Source organism: Crinia signifera, chromosome 2 (genome assembly GCF_055691185.1).
Source record: "Crinia signifera chromosome 2, ASM5569118v1, whole genome shotgun sequence".
Lineage (NCBI taxonomy): Eukaryota > Metazoa > Chordata > Amphibia > Anura > Myobatrachidae > Crinia > Crinia signifera.
Genome location: NC_139218.1, coordinates 260,581,222 through 260,604,451, shown reverse-complemented (window position 1 = coordinate 260,604,451; position 23,230 = coordinate 260,581,222). Strand labels below are relative to the sequence as shown.

Here is a 23,230-nt window from a genome sequence, read left to right as displayed (position 1 = left end):
ATGTACAAGTGCAACTCACAACTTCTTTTGAATGGACAAATATTTGCACAAAAGGACAAGCACAACATTAAGTTCATGCAATAAAGATAGCTGCAAACTATACCCTGCTTTAATTATAATATAATATATATATATATATATATATATATATATATATATATACACACTGTATGTATGTTGACTGCTACTGTATATCCTTCCATTTAGGTGCTACGATCACTATCATAGGTGCTGTTACTGTAGGTCTTAGACATTTCAAACCAAGGTGTAGACTGCAATATTCAAATTGTATTTAGATTGGGGTGGATTGGGCATAGTCGCTGAGACATTTTTCTTGTTTGCTAGTGCTTTACCCCTACCCTGAGACAAGACACTGCCGTATACATCAGTCCTCACCTCCTGCTTCATCTGACTCAATATGTGTTTAACATCGGTAATGATCCAGTAATGATTCTGACCTGTATACACCCCACCTTGTAGCCACTGCAACAACAACAACTACTGTACGTGTTATAGGACAGTGGTCTATTCTGTATTTACCAGAGGTTTTTTCTTCTGAGGCTACCTTAACATTCCTGCTATAACACAGAACAAACAAAGAACAAATTGAAAAAAAGGAGTTTGCATCAAAATATGTGTTGCCTTGCAAGTGGAGTAAATGCTAATAATAATATTTTTGCACACAGGTAATTTCTTGACTGTTTGCATATTTAGCTATTTTTATTTTTTTATTTTTTTAGAATTGAGCTAGGTCACTATTTCCACTATCTGCGCTCAATCTGACCTACCTGCACAGTGTACATGGTTTTAATAAGGTGCAAATCCCTCCTTTTTGATTTGTTCCCAACTCTAAATCGCATATCATATTTACAGTATCTATGGACATGTCACATTTACAACTGACATGTAACAAGCTCATATAAAAGCATGATCACATGGCTGTACAATAAGTAACAGGACTACATGCTGCAATAACCCACAAGATGTTCATGGTAAAATAATCATACACTACCTGTTTGGCACCCAATCTGTTACTTTTACAATTTCAACTAACATTGCATGCAAATGTGTTTTATTCTTAACTGGCTAATAATAATACAGAATGAGTTTTATCTAGCAATTATTCACACAATTTAATCATTTTAAAAAGAAAATCAACAATTTTGGGGACATGTTTGGTAAATATTGCGGTATTAAATTTTGTATTACACATAACAGTAACTTAGTTCATTGGAACATAAACCGCAGCACTTATAATATTTAAAAAATCCTATGAGATAAAAATTCAGTTGGGTGTTTCTGACATCTGTGGCAGGGAAAGATCAGTTTGGCATGGTCACATTTAAGTGCCCCTTGAATCTTTCGGAGACACTCCTGGAACAATACATTTCTCAAGGTAGGCACACAGCTTATACTAAATATTATGCAACACCAGTACCGGAATAAATGTGTAATCCCTAATAAAATACGTTACTTGCATATTTATGATAACTAAGTATAAGAGTAAGTAGGGAGTGAATTGGAACATTTTAAAAAACCAAATCATTTTTATTTATTCATTTTAATTTATTACCCAAAGCGCTTTACAGAGAATATTTGAACATTCACATCAAACACCCCGCACCAGTGGAACTTATACTCATGTACACACACACACAGCGACATTTTACGGAGGAAACCCATGCAAGCAGGGGGAGAATATACAAACTCTACACATTAAGGGCCATGGTGGGAATCAAACCCATGACCTCAGTGCTGTGAGGCAGTAATGCTAACCCTCACACAGTCCGTGCTTTCCCATTTTTTGCTATCTCTTTCCCCATTATGGGGGTATTCAATTCCAGACACTGGGGCAGATGTATTAAGCCTTAACAAGAGATAAATGCAAGGGTGATAAAGAGAGATAAACGTCCAGCCAATCACCTGCTAACTGCCATGTCACAGGCTGTGTTTGAAAATAGTCAGCTAGGAGCTGATTGGCTGGATGTTTATCTCTCCTTATCACCCTTGCATTTATCTCTTGTTAAGGCTTAATACATCTGCCCCAATATTTCAGCCAGCCATTTTCAGCCACCCATTTCCGACAAGATTAGGCTGAATTGACATTCAACCTATTCAATGTCAGGTCTATTTTTCCGACTCACAAACTCTGCACTGTCGACAAATGTGCGGAAGCCGGAAGTACTGTGCTGTAGATCAGTTTCTGTAATGAAAGCCCTTACTTATTTGATGGCAGGAATGAGGCACATAGTAAGCGCTAGAAGGTACTGTATGTGAAAGGGAACTCCGCAAAGACATATTAATTATGTATATTTACGTTGTGCCTTTACCACCCCTTTAATGGAAATTACTGCTGTATGCTAATTTACATATGCAGCGCTGCAACATACTGTATATTTTCCGATTAGCAATTTAAACTAATTTTTGGTACTTATGTATTATCTGGGCTCCCATGTTAAATGCACCCCATTTTTTCATACCCCTACTATCCAACTAAGCATGGAGTTGATTTTATATAGTGTGGCGAGCGCAGCGAGCCACCGTGCCCGAAGCGTGGCGAGCGCACGCGGTCTCATAAGAAAAACGGGAGCCCAGATATTACATAAGTACCTAATTTTTTTACAGCAAGAGTAAAACTTTCCGGCATTTCAGTGGCTGTTGCCCAATAACTTGGAAAGCCTGAATGACCACATATGGTGGAGGTCATTTACACTTGACACAGCGAATAACTTTGTGCTGCAACAGTGAGCATGGACGAGCAACTAAGCACTCCACAAACTAGAAATGTGCCTAGGAGTGACAGGAGCTATTATACCCTCCAGTGGCTTCTGTGAAAGTCACCAAATTCCTACCATTCTAGAACTATTTCAATAACAGAGAAACATTTTTTAGTTTTTCCTCTAGATTACAGCTTACTTTAGACTCATATGGGGGAAATGTACTGAGATGCGCAACCAATCATAATCTACTTTTTAATTGTTTAGCACTTTCTAGAAGATACTAGATAGAATCTGATTGGTTGCCCACAGCAACATCCCTTCTGAAATAGAACTCCCATCTAATTAAATCTCCCCCATATATGTCTTCTATCAGTCATCGGTGTCAAGGATTGTGTTTAGAAGTGTCAGTGTTGTATTTTAAGCTTTTTATTACATTGATTGTACTATAGCTGAAATACACGTCTCTCTTCTCGGAAGTCCTACTGTGGAGCAGAGATGGCTCTTTGCATGATTACAGAAGAAATATTTTGTACACTGCTTCATACGGTGTGCCGCCAGTGTACCTACTTATACAGTATGATCTTCACACTCTGCCCAGCTCCTCCTTGCAGCAGGTGAACCTTTCTGTGCCACCTCCTCACTTCAGAATCCTCCATGCCTTGGTGAAAATCTCCATGCACTTGTGCAAATAGGTCCTGAGAAGAATTTGTGGACCTCTTTCACTTTGTAAATGGTCTACCCCAGTGGTTCCCAAACTTTTTGAATCACAGTACCCTAGAGAATAACCAATTTTTTCGAGGTACCCCTAGGATAAAACATTTGGTAAATGTGCAACAAAAAATATTAAAGTATCTTGTGCCTGTCATCCTTATGTTCAGTTATATGGTGGTGTACAGTTATGCTTCTGATTGTTCCCATGTTTTATGATTGCACACACTAGCAGAGGTTTTTCCTATCACTTTGGCAATAAATAATTAGTTTTAGTCTAGGAACACCTATCTGAGGCTTTACATAGGGGGTTATTCTGATTCACTTGGAAAGGCAAAATCCCTCTCTAATGGACAAAACCATATGCATTGCAGGTGGGGCTGATGTAACATGTGCAGAGAGAGTTAGATTTGGGTGGGAGGTGTACTTGAAACGGGTGTGGATCGTATTTTCGACCCGACAGGGTTATAGGTCAACATGGGTGAAGGTCGACAGGGGTCTAGGTCGACATGGGACATGGTTGACCTGGGTTTAGGTCGACAAATACGTTAGGTCGACATGGGTTAGGTCGACATGGATTTTTTCACTGTTTTTTTACCCCCATAGTGCCTTATTAACCAATTAGGCTGCAGCCAAGGGAGCCAGGACTTGGAAGGGGGAGTTTGCAGTTGAAGTTGAAGAATAAAATGAAGGCCTAGTTTATTCCATGCTTGTTAGCTATCATCCGTCCCAATGTACTGTGGGACTGTAATGCCGTGCAAACGTACACACTGTGCAAATGATGGGCCGGCGTACCACCATTCGCAAGGCGGGATCTGGTTGACTCGCAAGAATGCATATTTGCATCCGAGCGAATCGACCAGAATAAAGGGGCCCATACACGGTCCGTTAGACGGACCCGTTCGGGTCTCAATTAGCACGCTTCGCATCGGATCGCATGCCTAGTGCATGCGGTGTGCACTGCGATCCGATGCTAAGTTTAGCTAGTACAAAAAGTATGTGCAGCACATACTTTTTGTACCGTACTATGTGATGCGCGGGAGCGCGCATCGCATAGTACTAAACAGACGGTCCGGGAACGGACCGTCTATGGGCGCCTTTACCTCCTAAGTCTCCTTCAATTACCACAATCATTAGGAGCCAGATGTACTAAGCTTGAAAAGTGATAAAATGGAGAGTGAGCCAATCAGCCCCCAACTTAAAGGCTGTGTTTGAAAATTTACAATTAGAAGCTGATTGGTTGGTAGATTATCATTCTCCATTTTATCACTTTTTGAAGCTTAGAACATCTCGCCCTAAATCATAAATGGCAGTTGTATAACCTTTGTTACATGAACATGGGCAGTATGAATAACGAGTCCCTGAGCGCCCATACACGTGTGTTTTATCAGCATTACAAGGGAAGCTACATGTGTATTAAACTAGGGCACCTGGAACCTTTAATCAGGCCCTGGCTTCACTGCAAGTGATCAGTGAAGCATAACATGGGCAGATCTCTAGGAGCACTGGAGCAGGTTATTTATTGTTTATTACAGAAAATATGCTCTGAATTCCAGCCTTATACATCAGAATTTAATATGTCTATTTTACTTTCACTACAGTACATTGTAATAAATATTATGGTACTTATGTAGTAACTGGGCTGCCGATTTTGAAATCGGGTCCATCGCATCGCATCGCACCCGACCATATCGCATGCGATGCGATGCGATGGACCCGATTTTTCCATAGGATTCAATGTTAAAATGGACTAAGTCCATTTCAACATGGAATTCAATGGGAAAAGGGGTCCTTTTCATACCCCTACTATCCAAGTGGGCATGGAGTTGGATATAAACCTGTGGCGAGCGTAGCGAGCCACCGAGCCCGAAGCGTGGCGAGCGGACACAGAATACCGTCCCCTCGCGGGGCTCGCTACGCTCGCCACAGGTTTATATCCAACTCCATGCCCACTTGGATAGTAGGGGTATGAAAAGGACCCCTTTTTCCCATTGAATTCCATGTTAAAATGGACTCAGTCCATTTTAACATTGAATCCTATGGAAAAATCGGGTCATCGCATCGCATCGCATGCGATATGGTCGTATGCGATGCGATATTGCATCGCATCTGATTGTATGCCTTAACTTAAGGCATACAATCAAAAAATCGGCAGCCCAGATACTACATAAGTACCAATATTATTCTAAAATTAAAATCCATTTTAAAATATGTATGATTATCTTTGTGCAGCAGAACCTCATTCATCAAATATAATCATGATCAATATAAAACAATACATACAGTCAACAGGTTTAAAGACAATAAGTGCATGACTTAGATTCCACAACTGAAAAAATACTTTTTACACTATGGCCAGTATTCAATGAGAAAAATTTGCCTTGTTTTATGGCGAGTTTGTGCTGTTTTCGCGTTGGAAGGAGCATTTTGCTCTCCAAAAGTGAACCACCCTATTCAATGTGATTTTCGCCGTGTCTCTCCGTGTAGCAATTCTCCATCTTTTCATGGAGAACTGGAATGTGAACTTTTAAAATAAAAGTTTTTTTTTTTTAATTTTGGTGTAAAAAAATCAGGATGTTATTTTTATTCATGTGCTTATAGCACATGAATATATATTTAAAATATATATATATATATATATTTTTGGTACTTGTGAGTTATCTGGGCGTCCGATTTTTTGATTGTATGCCTTAAGTTAAGGCATACAATCAGATGCGATGCGATACGATATCGCATCGCATCGCATCGCATGCGACCATCGGATGCGATGACCCGATTTTTCCATAGGAATCAATGTTAAAATGGACTGAGTCCATTTTAACATGGAATTCAATGGGGAAAAGGGGTCCTTTTCATACCCCTACTATCCAAGTGGGCATGGAGTTGGATATAAACCTGTGGCGAGCGTAGCGAACCACCGAGCCCGAAGCGTGGCGAGCGAAGCGAGCCCCGCGAGGGGACGGTATTCCGTGTCCCCTCGCGGGGCTCGCTACGCTCGCCACGCTTCGGGCTCGGTGGCTCGCTACGCTCGCCACAGGTTTATATCCAACTCCATGCCCACTTGGATAGTAGGGGTATGAAAAGGACCCCTTTTTCCCATTGAATTCCATGTTAAAATGGACTCAGTCCATTTTAACATTGATTCCTATGGAAAAATCGGGTCATCGCATCGCATCACATCGCATCGCATCCGATGGTCGCATGCGATGCGATGCGATGTCCCGATCCGACCCGATTTAAAAATCGGACGCCCGGATAACTCACAAGTACCATATTTTTTTACACAGAGCAGCCAGCAGGGGGCCGGAGCTCTCGAGCCGCTCATTAGATATTCATATATTCACTGCATCCGATCATTACATATGCACGATCGGGTGCAGTGAATACTGGGTCCCCCGCTGGCTATAGGGGGGCCCACCTCCCCTCCACATATGTTCTGAGGCAGCCAGGGAGACTTTAATCTCCCTGGCTGCCACCGTCCCCCGGTTCCCTGCCGCGGACGCTCGTCTACTGCAGGGGTTAAGAGTGGCGGCGAGTCTTAACCACATTGAATAGTGGGAGCAGGAGTGGCAGCAAGCCCTCCGGAACAGGGCGAGTGCATGGCGAGAGAAAAAATCTCTCGCCATGCACGGAGAATTTTTTTCATTAAATACTGCCCTATGAGAATTACTTGAAGACTTGACACATACAGTAGGATGTCTGGCAAATCTCAGTGCGATTGACCATGATAGTCAGATTTCCCTGGTCCTGAAATAGCAGACCAGAGCAACCGATCAAAACAGTATTGCTCCAAAAAGTGCAAGGCATTCATGTAACTTCTATACAAATGCTGACTGACATCATGCTGGAGTAGAAAATATTTCTGTTTGGGTCTAAATCACTCCATTAAGACAACTTGTATGAAAGTGGCGATGCCAGTAGCAGACAAGATAGGAATTGTTGCTTTGTAAGAACCGACGCTACTGGAAAACAATCTCTGATATCACACCTGAACTTTCCAGCCTGCAGATTCTCAGGATGTGACTTGTATAGTGCTGTAAGTTGCTCTTATAAATATGAAAATATTTCAAAGTTATTCAGCTTCCACGGTTTTGCCTCATAATTGAAATTATTTAACAAGGAAACCGTATAATAAATAACTGCCAAGGCGTATATCTAACAGTGTTTTAAAAGTCTGTGCTCGTTAGAATAGCCCATTCAGTCAAGGATTATAGGGTAGCATTTAAAAACAAACATATATACTTTCCATATGTATTACAGCCCTTCTGGATTGAAAATAAATTATAAAAGTTAAGGCCTCAGTTTGCAGATGGCCTCATGCCCTGAAAATGGAACTTTTGATTTGTTTTATAAAACTCTGCGGATGTCACTACTTTGGTGCTCGGAAGTGAGGTCTTTTTTCGCCATACACGTATCTCTGATTTTGTCTCTCTGCTTCAGAGGCGCGCCTAACTCTCGGTGGTGGTACTGGTGTCACGGTTTCTTCATATGGCTCTCTGTCTTCTCTCAAAGTTCCAAACCTTGCCTTAGACAAGAGGGGCTCCCGAAGTTCTCTTTGCAGGGGAGGTTTATCTGCTGAACCGGATTCCTGAATATTACCATGTAGTCTTTCATCTGTCCACTCAAGTCCGCTAATGTATGGAGCACGTTGTTTCCTCTCTTTCCGCAGTATGTCTGCAGCTCTGGGGAAGAAATTCAACTCTTGGCTGGAGTTACCAGCATCAGAGTCGCCGTCACCTACTGCACAAAACAAAGACATAGAACAAACAGTTGGAAAATGATGCCAATGTTACAGACTTGATTTTGGCAGACAAAAGATAACAGGATTTCCAAAACACTCATATTACCACTAAGCCATGATTTTGAATCCTATACTGCTGTCTAGGAATCTACTGTATTCTGAAAAGAACATTCTCTTTTTTTTAATAGAACTGCAGTAACATTGATTAAATGATGCCTATAAAGGTATATGCATAGCCATGGACTAGCAATTTCAGACTCGATGGAATATTACAATTTACAGATGAGCAGAGGCAATGGAGTCATCTGCCACCGGGCTTCTGCTCCCAAGGGGGCACCTCTCCTCCCCTGCAAGTTTGAATCAGTTCATTGAAAGCCATTGATATCACTTCTGTAGCTGACTCCCCCTCCCAGCAGGACCATAGAAGTCACAGTTTCTTTATTTTTTAAACATAATAAACATAACATACATACACACATGCATACATAAATTTATATATGGTTGGTGTGTGTGTGTGTGTGTGTGTGGGGGGGGGGGGTGGTGGGGGTCACCAATATTTATCTTGCCTCCGGGCAACTGGGACAAACTTACGCCACTGCAGATGGGTCATGTTATCCATTAGCCCCAGACTAGCTAATATATTAGTAATATCTTACACTGCCATCTACTATATGACATTAATAATATAATAGTTTAGTGTCATGGTTTTAAGTGCAATTAACTTTTTCATTTGCTGTTCACTGATTCAGAAGTAACTAGTTATCATACAGTCCTGATCTACAGCACTGTACTTTGTGATCACATTTCACATCATTTATACATGTCTGGAAGTGTATAAATGATGTGCATTTGCGCACTCACTAAGAACCAGATGCACTAAGCTTCAAAAGTGATAAAATGGAGAGTGATAAACAGCCAGCCAATCAGCTCCTACCTGCCATGTCTCAGTCTGTGTTTGAAAAAATGTCAGGCAGGAGCTGATTGGCTGGACGTTTATCACTCTCCATTTTATCACTTTTGAAGCTTAGTGCATCTGGCCTAAGACAGTCACAATAACAAGATGAATTACCATTGACTCTTGCATGTCTCACCTTTGAAAGAAGCTGCATTCTTTTGTCTTTGTCCTTCAGAGAGGTTTGTGTGCCCGGGAAGAGACAAATACCGTGCCTGGTGGGCAGTGGCCTAGGCAACAAAAATGCACAGGATAATTCATGGTTATACGATCACCATCTCCACATTATACACTGAACAGTATTATATGTAAGAAAATGTAAGACTAGGCTGGTATGGAAGTTAAAATGTGCAACGATGGTATACAGTAAGCCTCGCTTACATCACAGACGGTGATATACTATCTGCTGACCTGTTTCCAAACTCTGTCCTAAGGACCCCAAATGCTTCACATTTTCTAAGTCATCTTGCAAGTGCCCATGTGAACTTATTACTCACTGACACATTTGAAAAGATCCACAGATGGAGCTAATAATTTCACTTGTGATGCTATGAGGAGACCTGGAAAACGTTTGGGTTCTGTTTGGGTTCCTGAGGACTGAATTTGAGAACCTGTGTATAAAGGAGTGTACAAATAGTGCATTTCGACCAGGCAATTTTGACTAGATTGTCAAAATTGCTTAGAAGGTTAGCCAGAATCACCCTGTGATAACAATGCGCAGGCCCGCAGCATCGCTATTGCTCGGGCCAAATGTGCAGGCAAGGCAATTGTCACTAAAGCCCTTATTCCGATTGAGTCGGACGGCTCCGCATGCGGTCGGATGGGAGATGTTTGGTACTTGCGCATGTGCAGAGGCGTATCTGCACATGTGCGAATGCCTCGCACGTCCGAACACGGAGTGAGATCCGTGCAGAAAATGATCGTACAGAACCATCCGACTAGAGGGTGGAGAGGGGCGTGAAGGGCTGTTTGGGCTCATTACCATATGCATATACCACATTTCATGGGCGTTCCCATGAAAACGCTGGGCGTACGTATGGTAATGCGGCCGTGACGCACATGTGGGGGGGGGGGGCAGACAACTGACATAGCCGGATGTCCCGCCCATATCCCTGCTTTCATACAGAAAAATGTCCAAGTGGTCTGGAGCACTCGGTGCTGCCTGACCGCTCAGTCCATCATTCGAAGGTCGGCGACCATCGGAGGATGGGAAAGGTTCCCACAAATGGAGGAGGTGTTCACATGAAACATCCACTCGCGGTCCGTGCGCTCGGCGTCTTACCGCATTCGGACAGTGTGAGTGATCCGCACGGTAGGCAGGGCTAAGAGCACTCGGTTCCTGTCCGAAATACGCATCCTTCCGAATCAACTAGAATAAGGGTCTAAGTCGCCTATCACACTGTATTTGGCTGCGGCTGGGGGAAGGCAGGATGAAGTTAGCTGTCTTATCTCTGAAGGCTAACTACATCTTGGTTAAGGACTCGGCTTAGTGAAAATCGCAGAGCCGAGTCCAGCGTGAACACCCCTTAAAAGACTGTGTTTGGGGACTGCCATCATCAAAACACTCAACATTTAGATTTATTGCTGCTCTATATGGAAATGCCAGTGGTGGAAAGTAGAAAGTCCACTTTGAATCCTTTTTCGGTACTTGTTTCCTAGCACGGCCACACCGATTTACATCGGGGTGGTCGTGTCGGAAAAATCGCGTCGATCGCATCGCATGCGATTTGGTCGCATGCGATGCGATCGACGCGACCGACCCGATTTTTTGATTGAATGAAATGTAAATCGGGTCCCTGGGACCCGATTTTACATTGGATTCAATGTAAAATATTCCCTAGACCCCCAAATTTTACGACGTAAACCCCACCCCACGATAGACGCCAACCTGAAGCGTGGTGAGCGCAGCGAGCCCGCGAGGGGCGGCGGTGCGCGTCCTCCGACCTTTTCATTCCCCTACTATCCACGTCGGCGTGGAGTTGAGAATATATAGTGTGGCGAGCGCAGCGAGCCACCGAGCCCGAAGCGTGGCGAGCGGACGCGTATACCTGTGAAGTTATACGCGTCCCCTCGCGGGGCTCGCTGCGCTCGCCACGCTTCGGGCGCGGTGGCTCGCTGCGCTCGCCACACTATATATTCTCAACTCCACGCCGACGTGGATAGTAGGGGAATGAAAAGGTCGGAAGACGCGCACCGCCGCAACTCGCGGGCACGCTGCGCTCGCCACGCTTCGGGTTGGCGTCTATCGTGGGGTGACGACGGGGACATCTATAATGTGAAATGGGTCATATTGGCCCATTTCACATTTTTCACATTTTTTTAAAGGTGAGATGGACTTAATCAAGTCCATCTCATCTTGTGCCATTACAATGGCACAAGACCGACGCGATCCTCACGATTTCAATGTTAAAAAATATTTTAACATTGAAGCCTATGGCAAAATCGGGGGCATCGCGTCGGTCGCGTCGGGACCAATGTTAATGGTCCCGACCGACGCGATGCCCCCGATTTTGTACCTTTGCCGGCAAAATGGACCTGATTTCAAAGGAAATCGGGTCCATCGTGTGGATCGTGTACTTTAACTTAAAGGTACACGATCCACACGATTGTGGCCGTGCTAGGAAACAAGTACCCCTTTTTCTAACTATTGTGCTACAGTACATTTATTATATTGGTCATTGTACTATGGGTTCTTGCATCGCTATTAGACATGTACTTGGTATTGTTTTCTTGAAGGTGTTTTTTTCACAAAATGGTTAGGACAGGGTATTTTAAGAGAGGAGGAGGCGCGTGTGCAGGCTCCTCCGGCCGGGCCCCTTCCTCTCTGCTGGGAGTAGTGTTAAATAGTAGGATCTGGACACTCAGACCCTATTTCGCATGCGCAGATCTCTGGAAAAATGGCACGTCAGACATTTTCCCATAGATTTATGCAGCAACAGCATTGTGGAGTCTGAGCACAAGAGTGCTTAAACTCCACTGCACATGTGCAAATCTCTGTGAAATTGGGACGAGGCGGGATGGGTGGGTGGGATCTGCTGCCTAGCTGCGTTTCCTCGTGGAATGCAGCCTCCCCCGCCAGCTCTGCCTTTTAACCCCCTCCCGGCCGGGCTCTCCCCCGCTCCCCCCTGACTGGCTGGCCGTAGTGCCAGGTGTGAAAAGGGGTCAGGCATACTTGCCTGTCCCCCCTAGCTTCCCGCCGTTCGGCCTCGGAACGCCACTGCCCCGCCCCCCTATGCCGCTCCGGGCGCCATCTTGGCTGCCTGCGCTCCCTTAAGGGTGCGAGGGCTGTGTGCTGTGTCCCTCGTGTGACCTCACTCCCAACCCCAACCGAAATAATGCTCCGAGACAGTACTTGGGATTGAATCATTGGCCACAGTTTATTTAGGCTCCTAATTACATAATGCAGGGTAGGGACAGAGAACGGTGGGCAAGGCAAGCAACCTGTCAATGACCTTCATTGATTTATGACGTGGGGCGTGCCCCTGCCTACGCTGTAGGCCCTCGGCTACGCCCCCTCCCGTGAGCCAGCCCCCTGCGGATCACCCCCTTCCTGGCGCGCAGCCGGACGGCCTGCCGTCGACAGCTAGAGCCTGGCGTGCGGCCCGACCGAGGGTGAATCTGCGAACCTCAGCTGGCTCCTCCTGTCCCGATGCCTTGCGCACCGCTTCTTCCCGCCACTGAGGCCCCTCTACCCGGGGCCGAACACCCCCCACCCTGCACTATGCACTTAGCTCGACCCTCCCCCGCCTCCTGCCGCCCGTTGCTGCACGGCTCTGCACCGACCTCTGACTGGTGCACCCCGTCGCCCGATTGCACCGCTGCATACCGGTCTTACCTGCCGATCCGCCTTCTAGGAATGGCCCTTGACCGTCGACGATAAGCAATCGTCGATGGTTTACGGCCGCCGTCTAATAGTTTTGCCATCGATGGCGGGGAACCAGCTGGTTTCCCGCCTTCGATGTAAAACCTAAAGAAATAGCTCCTTCCTTGTTTTCTGCTTCCAAAGTGCAGGTATATGGAGCATAGCTCCGCCCCTGATGCACCGCCCCCGCCTTTTGACTGGCCCGCTTCATTAAACATGGAAGACCCTCGATATTCCCCCCTCGATTGTCCCGTATTGAATGGCTATACACCATCGATGAGTAATTGCGCTTTCGCAGTCGATGTCAACCATCGACTGCGGAGGCAACGATGGTAATAAAACCTCTCTCCCCCTCCCCGTAGCCCTTTGGCTTCTGCCCTTTGATATGTGGCTAGCCCCGTCCGCATTATTGACGAGGCTCACCGCTATTCTCTTCTTCTGCTGCTACGGGAACCTTCTTCCTGCCGCTACCCCCTTGCCTGGTACACTCCTTGGCTGCATGGTTAGCGCCACATGTGCTACATGCGTGTTTGAATTTGCACTGCACGCGGGTGCAGCGCATATCGTTAAATGCCCAGCATTTACGATCCTGCTCCTGGCTGCTAGGCCCCGCTGCGCCCCCTTCCTGTTGCGCTGCTGCCTTTTCTGCCAACCCTGCTGACTGCGCATTCAGCCACAAGTCAACGTCCCTAGACCCGAAGTCTATGGGCTTTTGGCCCGCCGCCCTTGCCCTGAAATCCTCCTCGTATTTGCGCCATACCGACCCCCCCTGCTCCTTGTAAGCTGTGTAAATAAAATCAGTATATCTTGATAACCCTACCCGTGCCCCAGGGTAGGCCTCAGTATAGCAAGCTGTGTAAGCAAACATGCCGCTCAGCCAATGCTCAATTGTTTTGTAGCTATCATCCAGCTCCCCCCCTTCCAGCTTGGCCTTCTCTTTATCCTTTAGTCCTTCTTTAGTTAAAGAACATATGTCTATAAATGCCCCTTTCTCTATCTCCTTCCGGGTCACCGGTGGCAGATGTGCCGCTAATGACCCGAACGCATATCCAATGGCGGTGTTGCCCTGCGCAAAGGATGCCACCTTATCCGGCTGTATACCGCCCAGCTGATCCCTGACCGCGTCCGCTCCTGGGATGCTGCCCTTCTTGCTTCTCCATTTAGCTACTGCGGCCCTCCACTGTTCCCTTAAAACTCTGCATGCCTCGTCCTCGTCTGATTCCGTGGTGCCCCCCATTAAATTAATGTCCCCTTGTGACCCGTTCCCACCCCCTTCCGGTGGAACGCATGGATTCTGCAACCCCAAACTACTAGCTACACCTACGACATTACCTGTGGCATTGCTAAAGTTCTGAGCCCCCGCCGATGTAATGCATACATTTTGTGAAACAACACTGGGTACCCTCAAACCCTCGCCTATAGCATTGCTAACATTCAGGCTATTGCATACATTTTCTGGTGTGCTAAACATGCTATGCTGGGTATCATTAACAACATTTGTCTTACCAATCCTGTGCGACGTCTGGTCCGTTCTTGTGCTGATACTCGGGAGGTTTCGCTCGTGTCCCCCGTTACCTACGCCGAACAAAGCGCAAGGAGGTGACCGAGTGTGTTCCATCCGCTGGGGCGTGAGTGTTGGAGCCACGCCGACCATAGCGTTGGCCGTGCTTTGATGTACTTGCTCCTGCTCCCTTCGGCCTGAGTGCCTGTCGTGATACCTTCTTGGCGTGCTGTAAAGGTGATTCTTGCTCCTTTGTGGTGATCTGCGGGGGGATCCCCTGGCCTCTGGCCTAAAGTATCCCCGTGTCGGACTTCTGCTGTAATGACGTAGTGGACTTCTCCGCCTTCTGACGTTCTCCCTTTCCCCGAGCTGGAAATCGCGCTCGGTATGATGGTAAGCTTGCTCCCGCCCTTCTGACCGCCGTGTGCAACTGCAACTGCGGCGGCCATGATGCTCGGTGCGGGACCTGGGGTGGCGATGCCTGCTCCCCGGTAGTGAATCAAATAGGGCCTGACGCTGGTATGAGCGGCCCCTTGCCGCCGTGTGCTGGAAAGGCACCCTGCCGTGATGGGCTGCAGATGCCGTTGCTGTGGTGGGAGGCTGCGACAAAACAGCATACAGCTGCGTCGCTGCCCGTTGTACCCACGCCGCTCGCTCCTCCGATGCCGTGTGGGTGTACTCCGTGCGCTGTGTGAAGGGTGAGTGGGTGCTGCTTGGGTGCGTGGAAATGGGTGCATTCTGCTCACCGCTGTCGGACTCTGGCCTGTCCGATTCTGTGGCCGTCGGCCCGTCGTCCTCATTTGCTGCTGCAACTCTTCTCTCCTGCGGCTGCTCTGGGCTGTGTACCTGTAGTGCTGAATTCTCCATAACTTTCTGTGCTGCTGCTGCTGGCTGCTTTGCTGCTTTCCGTCCACCAGGGGGAGCCCTCCCCTGCCGTGGGCCTCTGTGCTGCTGCTGCTGCCGACCTGTAGCTGTGTGCTTTCCCTTGTTAGTACTGGGCCCCTCCTCCGCTTCCTGCATGAGTCTTCTCGGCTGCTTCCTGGATCTGCACGGTCTGGCTGCAGAGACCTCCATGCTGCCCTGTGACCTCTGGACGTGGCCTTTCTCCTGGACCTGCGAGGCTGCTGGGTGTATGATGCAGCTGTCTCCCTTATGCTATGCCAGCAGCTGTGAGGGAGATGGTGGGTGGCCTGCGACTGATCTGCCGCTGGGAGGGTGACCTGTGAATACTCTGCCCCCGGCTGATGGATGCTCCGCTCGGTGCTAGGCAGGTAGGGGAAAACGTGCCCTTTGTCCTCTCCTTCTTTGCTGCTGCAGGGACTCGTGTATCTGCTGCCTAGCTGCGTTTCCTCGTGGAATGCAGCCTCCCCCGCCAGCTCTGCCTTTTAACCCCCTCCCGGCCGGGCTCTCCCCCGCTCCCCCCTGACTGGCTGGCCGTAGTGCCAGGTGTGAAAAGGGGTCAGGCATACTTGCCTGTCCCCCCTAGCTTCCCGCCGTTCGGCCTCGGAACGCCACTGCCCCGCCCCCCTATGCCGCTCCGGGCGCCATCTTGGCTGCCTGCGCTCCCTTGTGCAAATCTCTGTGAAATTGGGACGAGGCCATTTTTCCAGCAAATTCCTCAGCACTGCTGCTTCTGGAGGGTAAGTATTTAAAAATGGGTGCAGTGTGGGCACCCATGAGACACTGCGCACACTACACCCATTATAAATACACCACTGGCTTAGGGTGAAAGGCCTAATTCCTACATATCAGCTATCCTTTGGTATGCAAACACACCCAGACATTAAAAATCTGAAAAAAAAAGTACCGCTCTGTTCCTTGTTATTAGGCTATTATGCTTCTTTAAACTCTCTCTCATGCTGTGCCTCCGACGAATCAGTATTTCTTTTGCTTGTTTTTCATTGGTCCCACTTGCAAGATTGTGTCTGTTATAGGAAAGTGTCTGGAAAAAGAAAAATAAAAAGCAGCTGAAATGCTACAATTCATACAGTCAAGGTTACAATGTTTCACAGGATGTACCAGTCTACTGTCAATGATATACTATAGTCCCTGTTAATCTTTGGCTTCAACTGGTTACTGATCTAAGGGCCTAATTCAGACCTGATCACTGCTGAGGGAATGTGCAGCGGTCAGCTAACAGTTAGATGCCGCCCCTTTATAATGAAATCCCACGTTGTGAATAAATGTGCACAGACGCCTACTGCCTGTCAATCACCTTGTAAACGGCTAGCAATCGAAAAAAGCAGCAGGAGTCCTTCACTCGCAGGTGTCGTTCATGCATATTGCGGCCCATATGCATGCTCAGTTCATTGATAATCGGCCCCTGTGCAGAGTGCAAATTCGCACAGCAGCAATCAGTTCTGAATTAGGCCCTAAGGCTTGTGATTCAGGATGTAACAAACCTTGGGCCATTAGCAACAAAAAAGGTAATCGTAATCGGTGGTAACCTGATTAGTTTTGTGTCTGTAACGGTGCTTCCTCAGAGGTCATTGCGGCCTACGGCTGACCTGCTAACCCATTTTTATTTTTGATAGATTTTGTTACCAAAATGAATAAAGGTATTTTAATAAAAGGGGTCTAATAGCAGTGTGATGCTAAATCTGTAAATGCAATTGCTTCCTTGTTACACATTAGATTACAATGTCTTATAAATACCATATATACTCGAGTATAAGCCTACTTTTTCAGAACATTTTTTATGCTAAAAAAAGCCCCCTTCGGCTTATACTCGAGTGAGGGTCCCACTTGAGTCAATAAGTTTTCCCAGTTTTTTGTTGTACAATTAGGTGCCTCGGCTTATATTCGGGTCGACTTATACTCGAGTATATACGGTAAGTTAGTGATTTACCTGTTTATAGTATTGGCTTAGTTGAATGTGCAGTTTCTGTTGACAATTATGCCATAAATGCAAAAGTGGATTAACTATTGTTTTTGATTGAACTATGGTAAATGATATTCTACTGTATTATGGATTTTTAAAAAGGCCAACAATAAATTCACCTAAATAAAACAAAAAAAAAATCGGTACTTGTGTAGTTTCACGGGGGGCAGTTACGTAGTCAGCGTAGCGTCCCTGTCAGAATGAGCGTAGTGTTCCCGCGGCCAGCGTAGTTAAAGGTAGCATAGTGTTTCCGCGAGTGTCCCTGTCAGAATCAGCGTAGTGTACTGTACCCCAGCGTAGTCAGTCAGCAGTACGCAGTACATTGTGCATAGTCAGTCAGCAGTATACATTGTGTCAGTTATGGCTGCCGACAAATTAACTATTTTTAACCTGCCGCAGACGGAGGAGTCGGTGAATTTCTTGCAGCTTCACCACTTTCTCCCTGAGACCAAGACGTGTCCTAATGGCCATCCAATGCGACTGATTGTGAAGGAGCAGATGTGGCACTGCCACATAAGAAGCTGTGACAAAAAGGTTAGTGTCTGGACCTTCATGACACTTATACGCTTTGTGTTTTGTTGGGCGGAGGAGCTAACCAGAATCATGTTCTGTGAGCGTCATCTGTCCATTTCTAAAAAAAACACAGTGCAGTGTAACAACCTAATGCGGGAGGCCTGCACCGTGGACCTAATGTTGCAGCCTCAACGCCAGATTGGCGGTCCAGAGAAAATAGTTAAGGTAGAGGAGAGCCTCTTCGTACAGAGGAAAAGTCCTGTGGGATGCATGCTGCCTCAACAGTGGCTGTTTGGAGGCATTTCCAGAGACACCGGTGAGTGCTTCGTAACACCTGTTGAAAGACGTGACGCCAGCCCCCTGATGGCCGCCATCAACAAATTCATCAAACCGGGGATGACTATATACTCGGATTGCTGGCGTGCATATCACACAGAGCAGCTGGAGCCGGCAGGGTACCACCATGCATGGGTGTACCACCGCTACAATTTTGTTGATCCGGACACTGGGGTTCACACCCAAAATATTGAACGCCTTTGGGGCTCGTGTAAGTGGCGTAGCAAACATCAAAGGGGCACTGCGCGCCAGAATCTGGACTCCTACCTACAGGAATTCATTTGGTGAAAGACTGTTGGCGCAGAAAACGCGTTCCGGCGTATACTTTATGCCTCAACTCTGCTCCCACAGGCAGAGAAATTTGACGACACAGAAGCAGACACAACTGCATCCACTACTGCTGCAGTTTCTGTCAATGCAGAATCAGAAGAATAACAGTTTCATTTCTTTCTTTTTAATAATTTCGATATTATTTTAATTTGTTTCAGTTGCGTTCTTCATATTATTATTAACTAAAAAACAGTTACCAGTTAATACATGTCGTCATTACTGTCTCAGATGTATGATATGGCAGGTGTGAATGTGTTCCTAAAACACCCACACTATACTATAGCCCCCGAGCCCGAAGTGTGGTGAGCGGATGCAGATTTACTTTACATATAATCCACGGCCGCTCGCCACGCTTCGGGCTCGGTGGCTCGCTGCGCTCGCCACACTTTATAAAATCAAATCCACGCCAACGTGGATAGTGAGGGTATGAAAAGGTCAGGAGGACACGTAACGCATCCCCTTGCAGGGCTCGCTGCACTCGACCACTCTTCAAGCTGGCCTGGATGTTGTGGCTTTCAAATGGAGGCATTTGCCAGTATGTAACATGGAGCACTGGCAAATGCCTCCTTTATTGTGCCTGAGATGCATTTGCGTCTGCACCCCCTCTTTGTGCAGGAGACGCACATGCTACCGAACCCCTAACCCTGTCGGCAGGGTTGCTGTACTCTGCCGCAATAGTTACTCAGACGCAGAAGCATATCAGATGCTCCTGCGTCTCAGACAGATGGAGCGCCTCTCCACCGGTGCACGCATGATCCTCTCTCCGCCGGAGAGGGGATCATGCGGGCGCCGGCACGGTGTGAGAGGCGCTCACTAGGCTTGCCAGGGACATCAGGAACAGAGATGCAGTTCCCGGCAACAGTACGGTGAGTAGCTGCCTCACAGGGACACTACACTGACTAAGCGGGTTGCCGCGGAGTCACTAGGCTAGGCAGCCGTTGGGCTACACTGAAAATGGAGCTTAGGCTGCCGCCGTGAAACTACACAAGTAAGGCAGCCATTGGGCTATGCTGTTCTACACTGACAATGTTGATTGAAATGTAGCTTAGGCTGCCACCGTGTAACTCCACAAGTAAGGCAGCCGTTGGGCTATGCTAATAACGTAGCTTCAAATGTAGCGTATGCTGCCGCCGTGAAACTACACAAGTACCAAAAAGCTTACCCGCTGACGTATCTGGTAGAGGTTCTTTGATAGTACGTCTCGCATCTCATTAACTTCATTTGTAGAAAGAGGTTTCACTTTATTTTTTTCATATGTTCTGATTTATCAAAAATAAACAAAATTATTTTATTGACCACAACAACAATGTACTACTGTGGGCATTTTATGTGCATAAGCTGCACTTCTATTGTGGGTATTATGTATAAGGGGTACTACTGTATAGTGTATAAGGGGTATTACTGTGCAACATAATTTGGATAAAGGTCATTACCATGTAGCATAATGTGAATAAGCGGTACTACTGTGTAGCGTAATGTGTCTAATGGGCTCTACTGTGAAGTGTAACATGAATGTTCCTGTGTGGTGTAATTTGAAATGTGGGTACAATTATGTAGATACACCCCATCCTTGTGAGATCACATACCCTTCTGTTGCCAAAGGAGGACTCTCCTATTATAATGTATGGGCTGGAGTAAACAAATTTATAGTTTGCATGGGGACACCAAACACCCCAGTACCAGAACTGTGTGCACTGTGTGTGCACACAGGATCCTGGATCCAGGGGCAGTCTGTGCTGAACACCTTTCACCCAGAGTAAACTTTCCTTTTGCCGGGAAGTTGGTTCCTCCTCCTCAACTACTCCATGTTCCCTGTGACAATTGCACAGCACAGACAAAGCAAAGTCTATGATACTGTGCTACATGCACAACTTCCCAAATATCACTAAGAGGATGCGATTGCTGATTCAAGTATACTGTATATGCCCCTGAATATAGTTGAAAACATAAAAACCCCTTAGACAGTAGATTGTATTTATTACAAAAGTATTTGCTGTACTTACCCTAATGAAGATAAAGATGGATTCCTACTTATACCAGTCTCTGCCATCTCAATAGCTTGCTTTATTTCCAGCTTTTTATATAAGGACACAATGCTTGATTTTGGCTCATTTTCTCTGATCAAAAGTTTACGCAGGTATTTTTCATCAAATTGTTTAAATCTGCGTGAAACATATAAATATTTAATTAGGCAAAAGACACACATTAGCAATGTAAAAAAACTTTTTTGGGTACAACAGATAACAGAATATGTGGCTGAGTCAATTACCTGTTAGTGCCACTAAAACTATTTGGGATATGTCTCAGATACTGACCAATGCTCACAGCCTATGGAGGTGTAAGCAGAGCCAGCCTACTGTAACTGTGCTTAGATACTATCAGCAGCTCTGGTCTAAATGAATCAGCCCCTTAATTGGTTACAAGTATGGAATTGTTTTTCAGGAACCTTAATATCCCAAAAAAGCAAATAACTGCTTATGTTAGGTAATGATGGGCCCAATATAATGCTGAACACCAAGCAACTTTTGTCATAACTATTACTGCAAAATTATGCTAATGTTACAAATGATGGGCTTCACTATAAGACACCCTTTAATGACTTATGTTTGACTTGTGGTTGATATGATTCTAATGCCTATCAATAAACATCATTGAAACACTGGGCAGTACGGATGCAGTAATGGTTAGCATTACTGCCTCACAGCACTGAGGTCATGGGTCCGATTCCCACCATGGCCCCAATGTGCGGAGTGTGTATATTTTTCCTGTACTTGTGTGGGTTTCCTCTGGATACTCCAGTTTCCTCCCACATTCCAAATATATACTGGTAGGCTATTTGACTCCTAACAAAATTATCCCTAGAATGAATGTTTGTGCATGTAGTAGGGAATATAGATTGTAAGCTCCACTGGGGCAGGGACTGATGTGAATGTTCAAATATTCTCTGTAAAGAGCTGCGGAAAATGTGTGCGCTATATAAGAAACTGTTAATAATAATAATAATAATAATAATAATAAACAATATTCTGTTATAAGAGTGCACTAGTAAAACGAGTCTTCTTTTCTTCTATTCTTTGCTGTACAATAGAGTCACCCCTGTGGTAGTTTGCAGGGCTGTTAGCAAGTGATTTTTTTATTATTTTTTTAAACCATATTTAATATTACTCCTAATTTGATTTCAACCCTGGACAATGCATGCATGAAGACTCGTCCAGTGTAAAGGCATTTGGGCAGATGTAAAGATGAACTTAAGCCTGTTTGCAGAGTGTCTCTTGTGTGGTTTTGCGCTGTGCACGCTCTGGAACAGAGCCTACACAAATATGAACGCATTTCAGTCATATCTTAACTTGTGCCTAAAAGGATGTAACTGGGCTGCAGTGAGGTTCTCTGATGTATTCAAAGTTCAGAGAGGGTGTGTTACAGCAACTGTGTGCGCTATGCAGGGCTGTAAGGAAGCATAAATATGTCTGTTGGCAGTTGTATTATTTGCATTTATATTGTATTATTTGGCTGGTATAAATGTGTGTTGATGCTGCTGATCGGAATAAAAGTGCACAGATAGCAGCAGGTGGTTGCACTGCTGAGATGTGACTCACTAAATACAGATGACTTATGCTAAACTCTGCTTCAGGCACATTGTCTAACACAATGGAAGAGACAGCCATCTTACTTGTCTTTGCAGTAGTTGTGTCCCCAGTGACCACACACATCTTCAATGCCTGCCTTTACATGGTCCAAGAACTGTGGGTGAAATGACATCTGCGTGTTGGTACAGTGAGCACAATGCACCGTTCCACAATATATGATTATTGCACATCCATTGGACATTAGGGCCTGATTCAGACTTGTTCGCTAGACTGCGTATTTTTGCAGCCTAGGGAACAGGTATATGCCACTCACCTACTGGCCGATCAAACGCCCGCCCTCCCCCGCCACGTGATTCCCTACATTTGTATGAGAGGGTATGAGTATGCTTACACAGCCCATCGCATGCGGCCATACCGGTAAAAAATCGTTTGATGGTCGCCACCCATCGAATGATTTTTCTCCCGTTTGCCAATAAGTTAGTCTAGACTGACTTTTATTTCCGACTGAGATGGACAAAAAGGGGGCGGGCGCTGACATCATGTGACATAAGCAGGCATCAACCCACCTGCGTTCCCGGGGGAACGCCCAGCATTTTCATGGGGACGCGCATAAAACACTGGCCGTTCCTCTGCACCAGCCCCCAGTGTGACAGTGTGAACGCAAAGGGGGTTTGCACATGCGCTTATTCGCACATGTGCAGACCCCCACCATTGGAAACGGGGCCAAATCCGGCCCCATCCAATCAAACCAGAATCAGGCCCTTAATCCTGTACTATGCAAACCAACATTTTACATATATATTACATGTTATACTGTTTATGCAAATTGGTCATCATTTGCTAATGACAGATTTTCTACAATACTGTGATCTTGATATTTTTATATGGACTAGATTAAAAGATTCCAAATATATTCTCAAACACATAAATGGGAGTAAAACATTTACAATACCATAAACTCAAAAATATTATTTAACAAAATGACATACACATTTGTTTTCCCTCAAGACAGCAGGTCCCACATAAAAACAATGTTCACAGTTTCCCAAACTCCATCATTACAGTCCAGATTTTAAGGATACAGTATCAATTATTGAGC

The 23,230-nt window shown here is 45.8% G+C and overlaps 1 protein-coding gene across 1 annotated transcript in view; it reads right to left on the bottom strand.

Annotated features, from left to right (window-relative positions):
• Positions 1–6,599: 6,599 nt before the first annotated feature.
• LOC146060774 (sodium/hydrogen exchanger 2-like) overlaps positions 6,600–23,230 on the bottom strand; it is a 68,873-nt gene continuing 52,242 nt past the window's right edge. Inside the window, exons 7-12 of the mRNA XM_083174391.1 lie at positions 22,215–22,285; positions 20,548–20,706; positions 19,707–19,803; positions 16,292–16,426; positions 9,261–9,351; positions 6,600–8,168 (exon numbers count right to left, since the gene is read on the bottom strand). Of these exons, the coding sequence (XP_083030517.1) occupies positions 7,798–8,168; positions 9,261–9,351; positions 16,292–16,426; positions 19,707–19,803; positions 20,548–20,706; positions 22,215–22,285 (924 nt within the window). The 3' untranslated portion in view covers positions 6,600–7,797. The remainder of the gene's footprint in view (positions 8,169–9,260; positions 9,352–16,291; positions 16,427–19,706; positions 19,804–20,547; positions 20,707–22,214; positions 22,286–23,230) is intronic.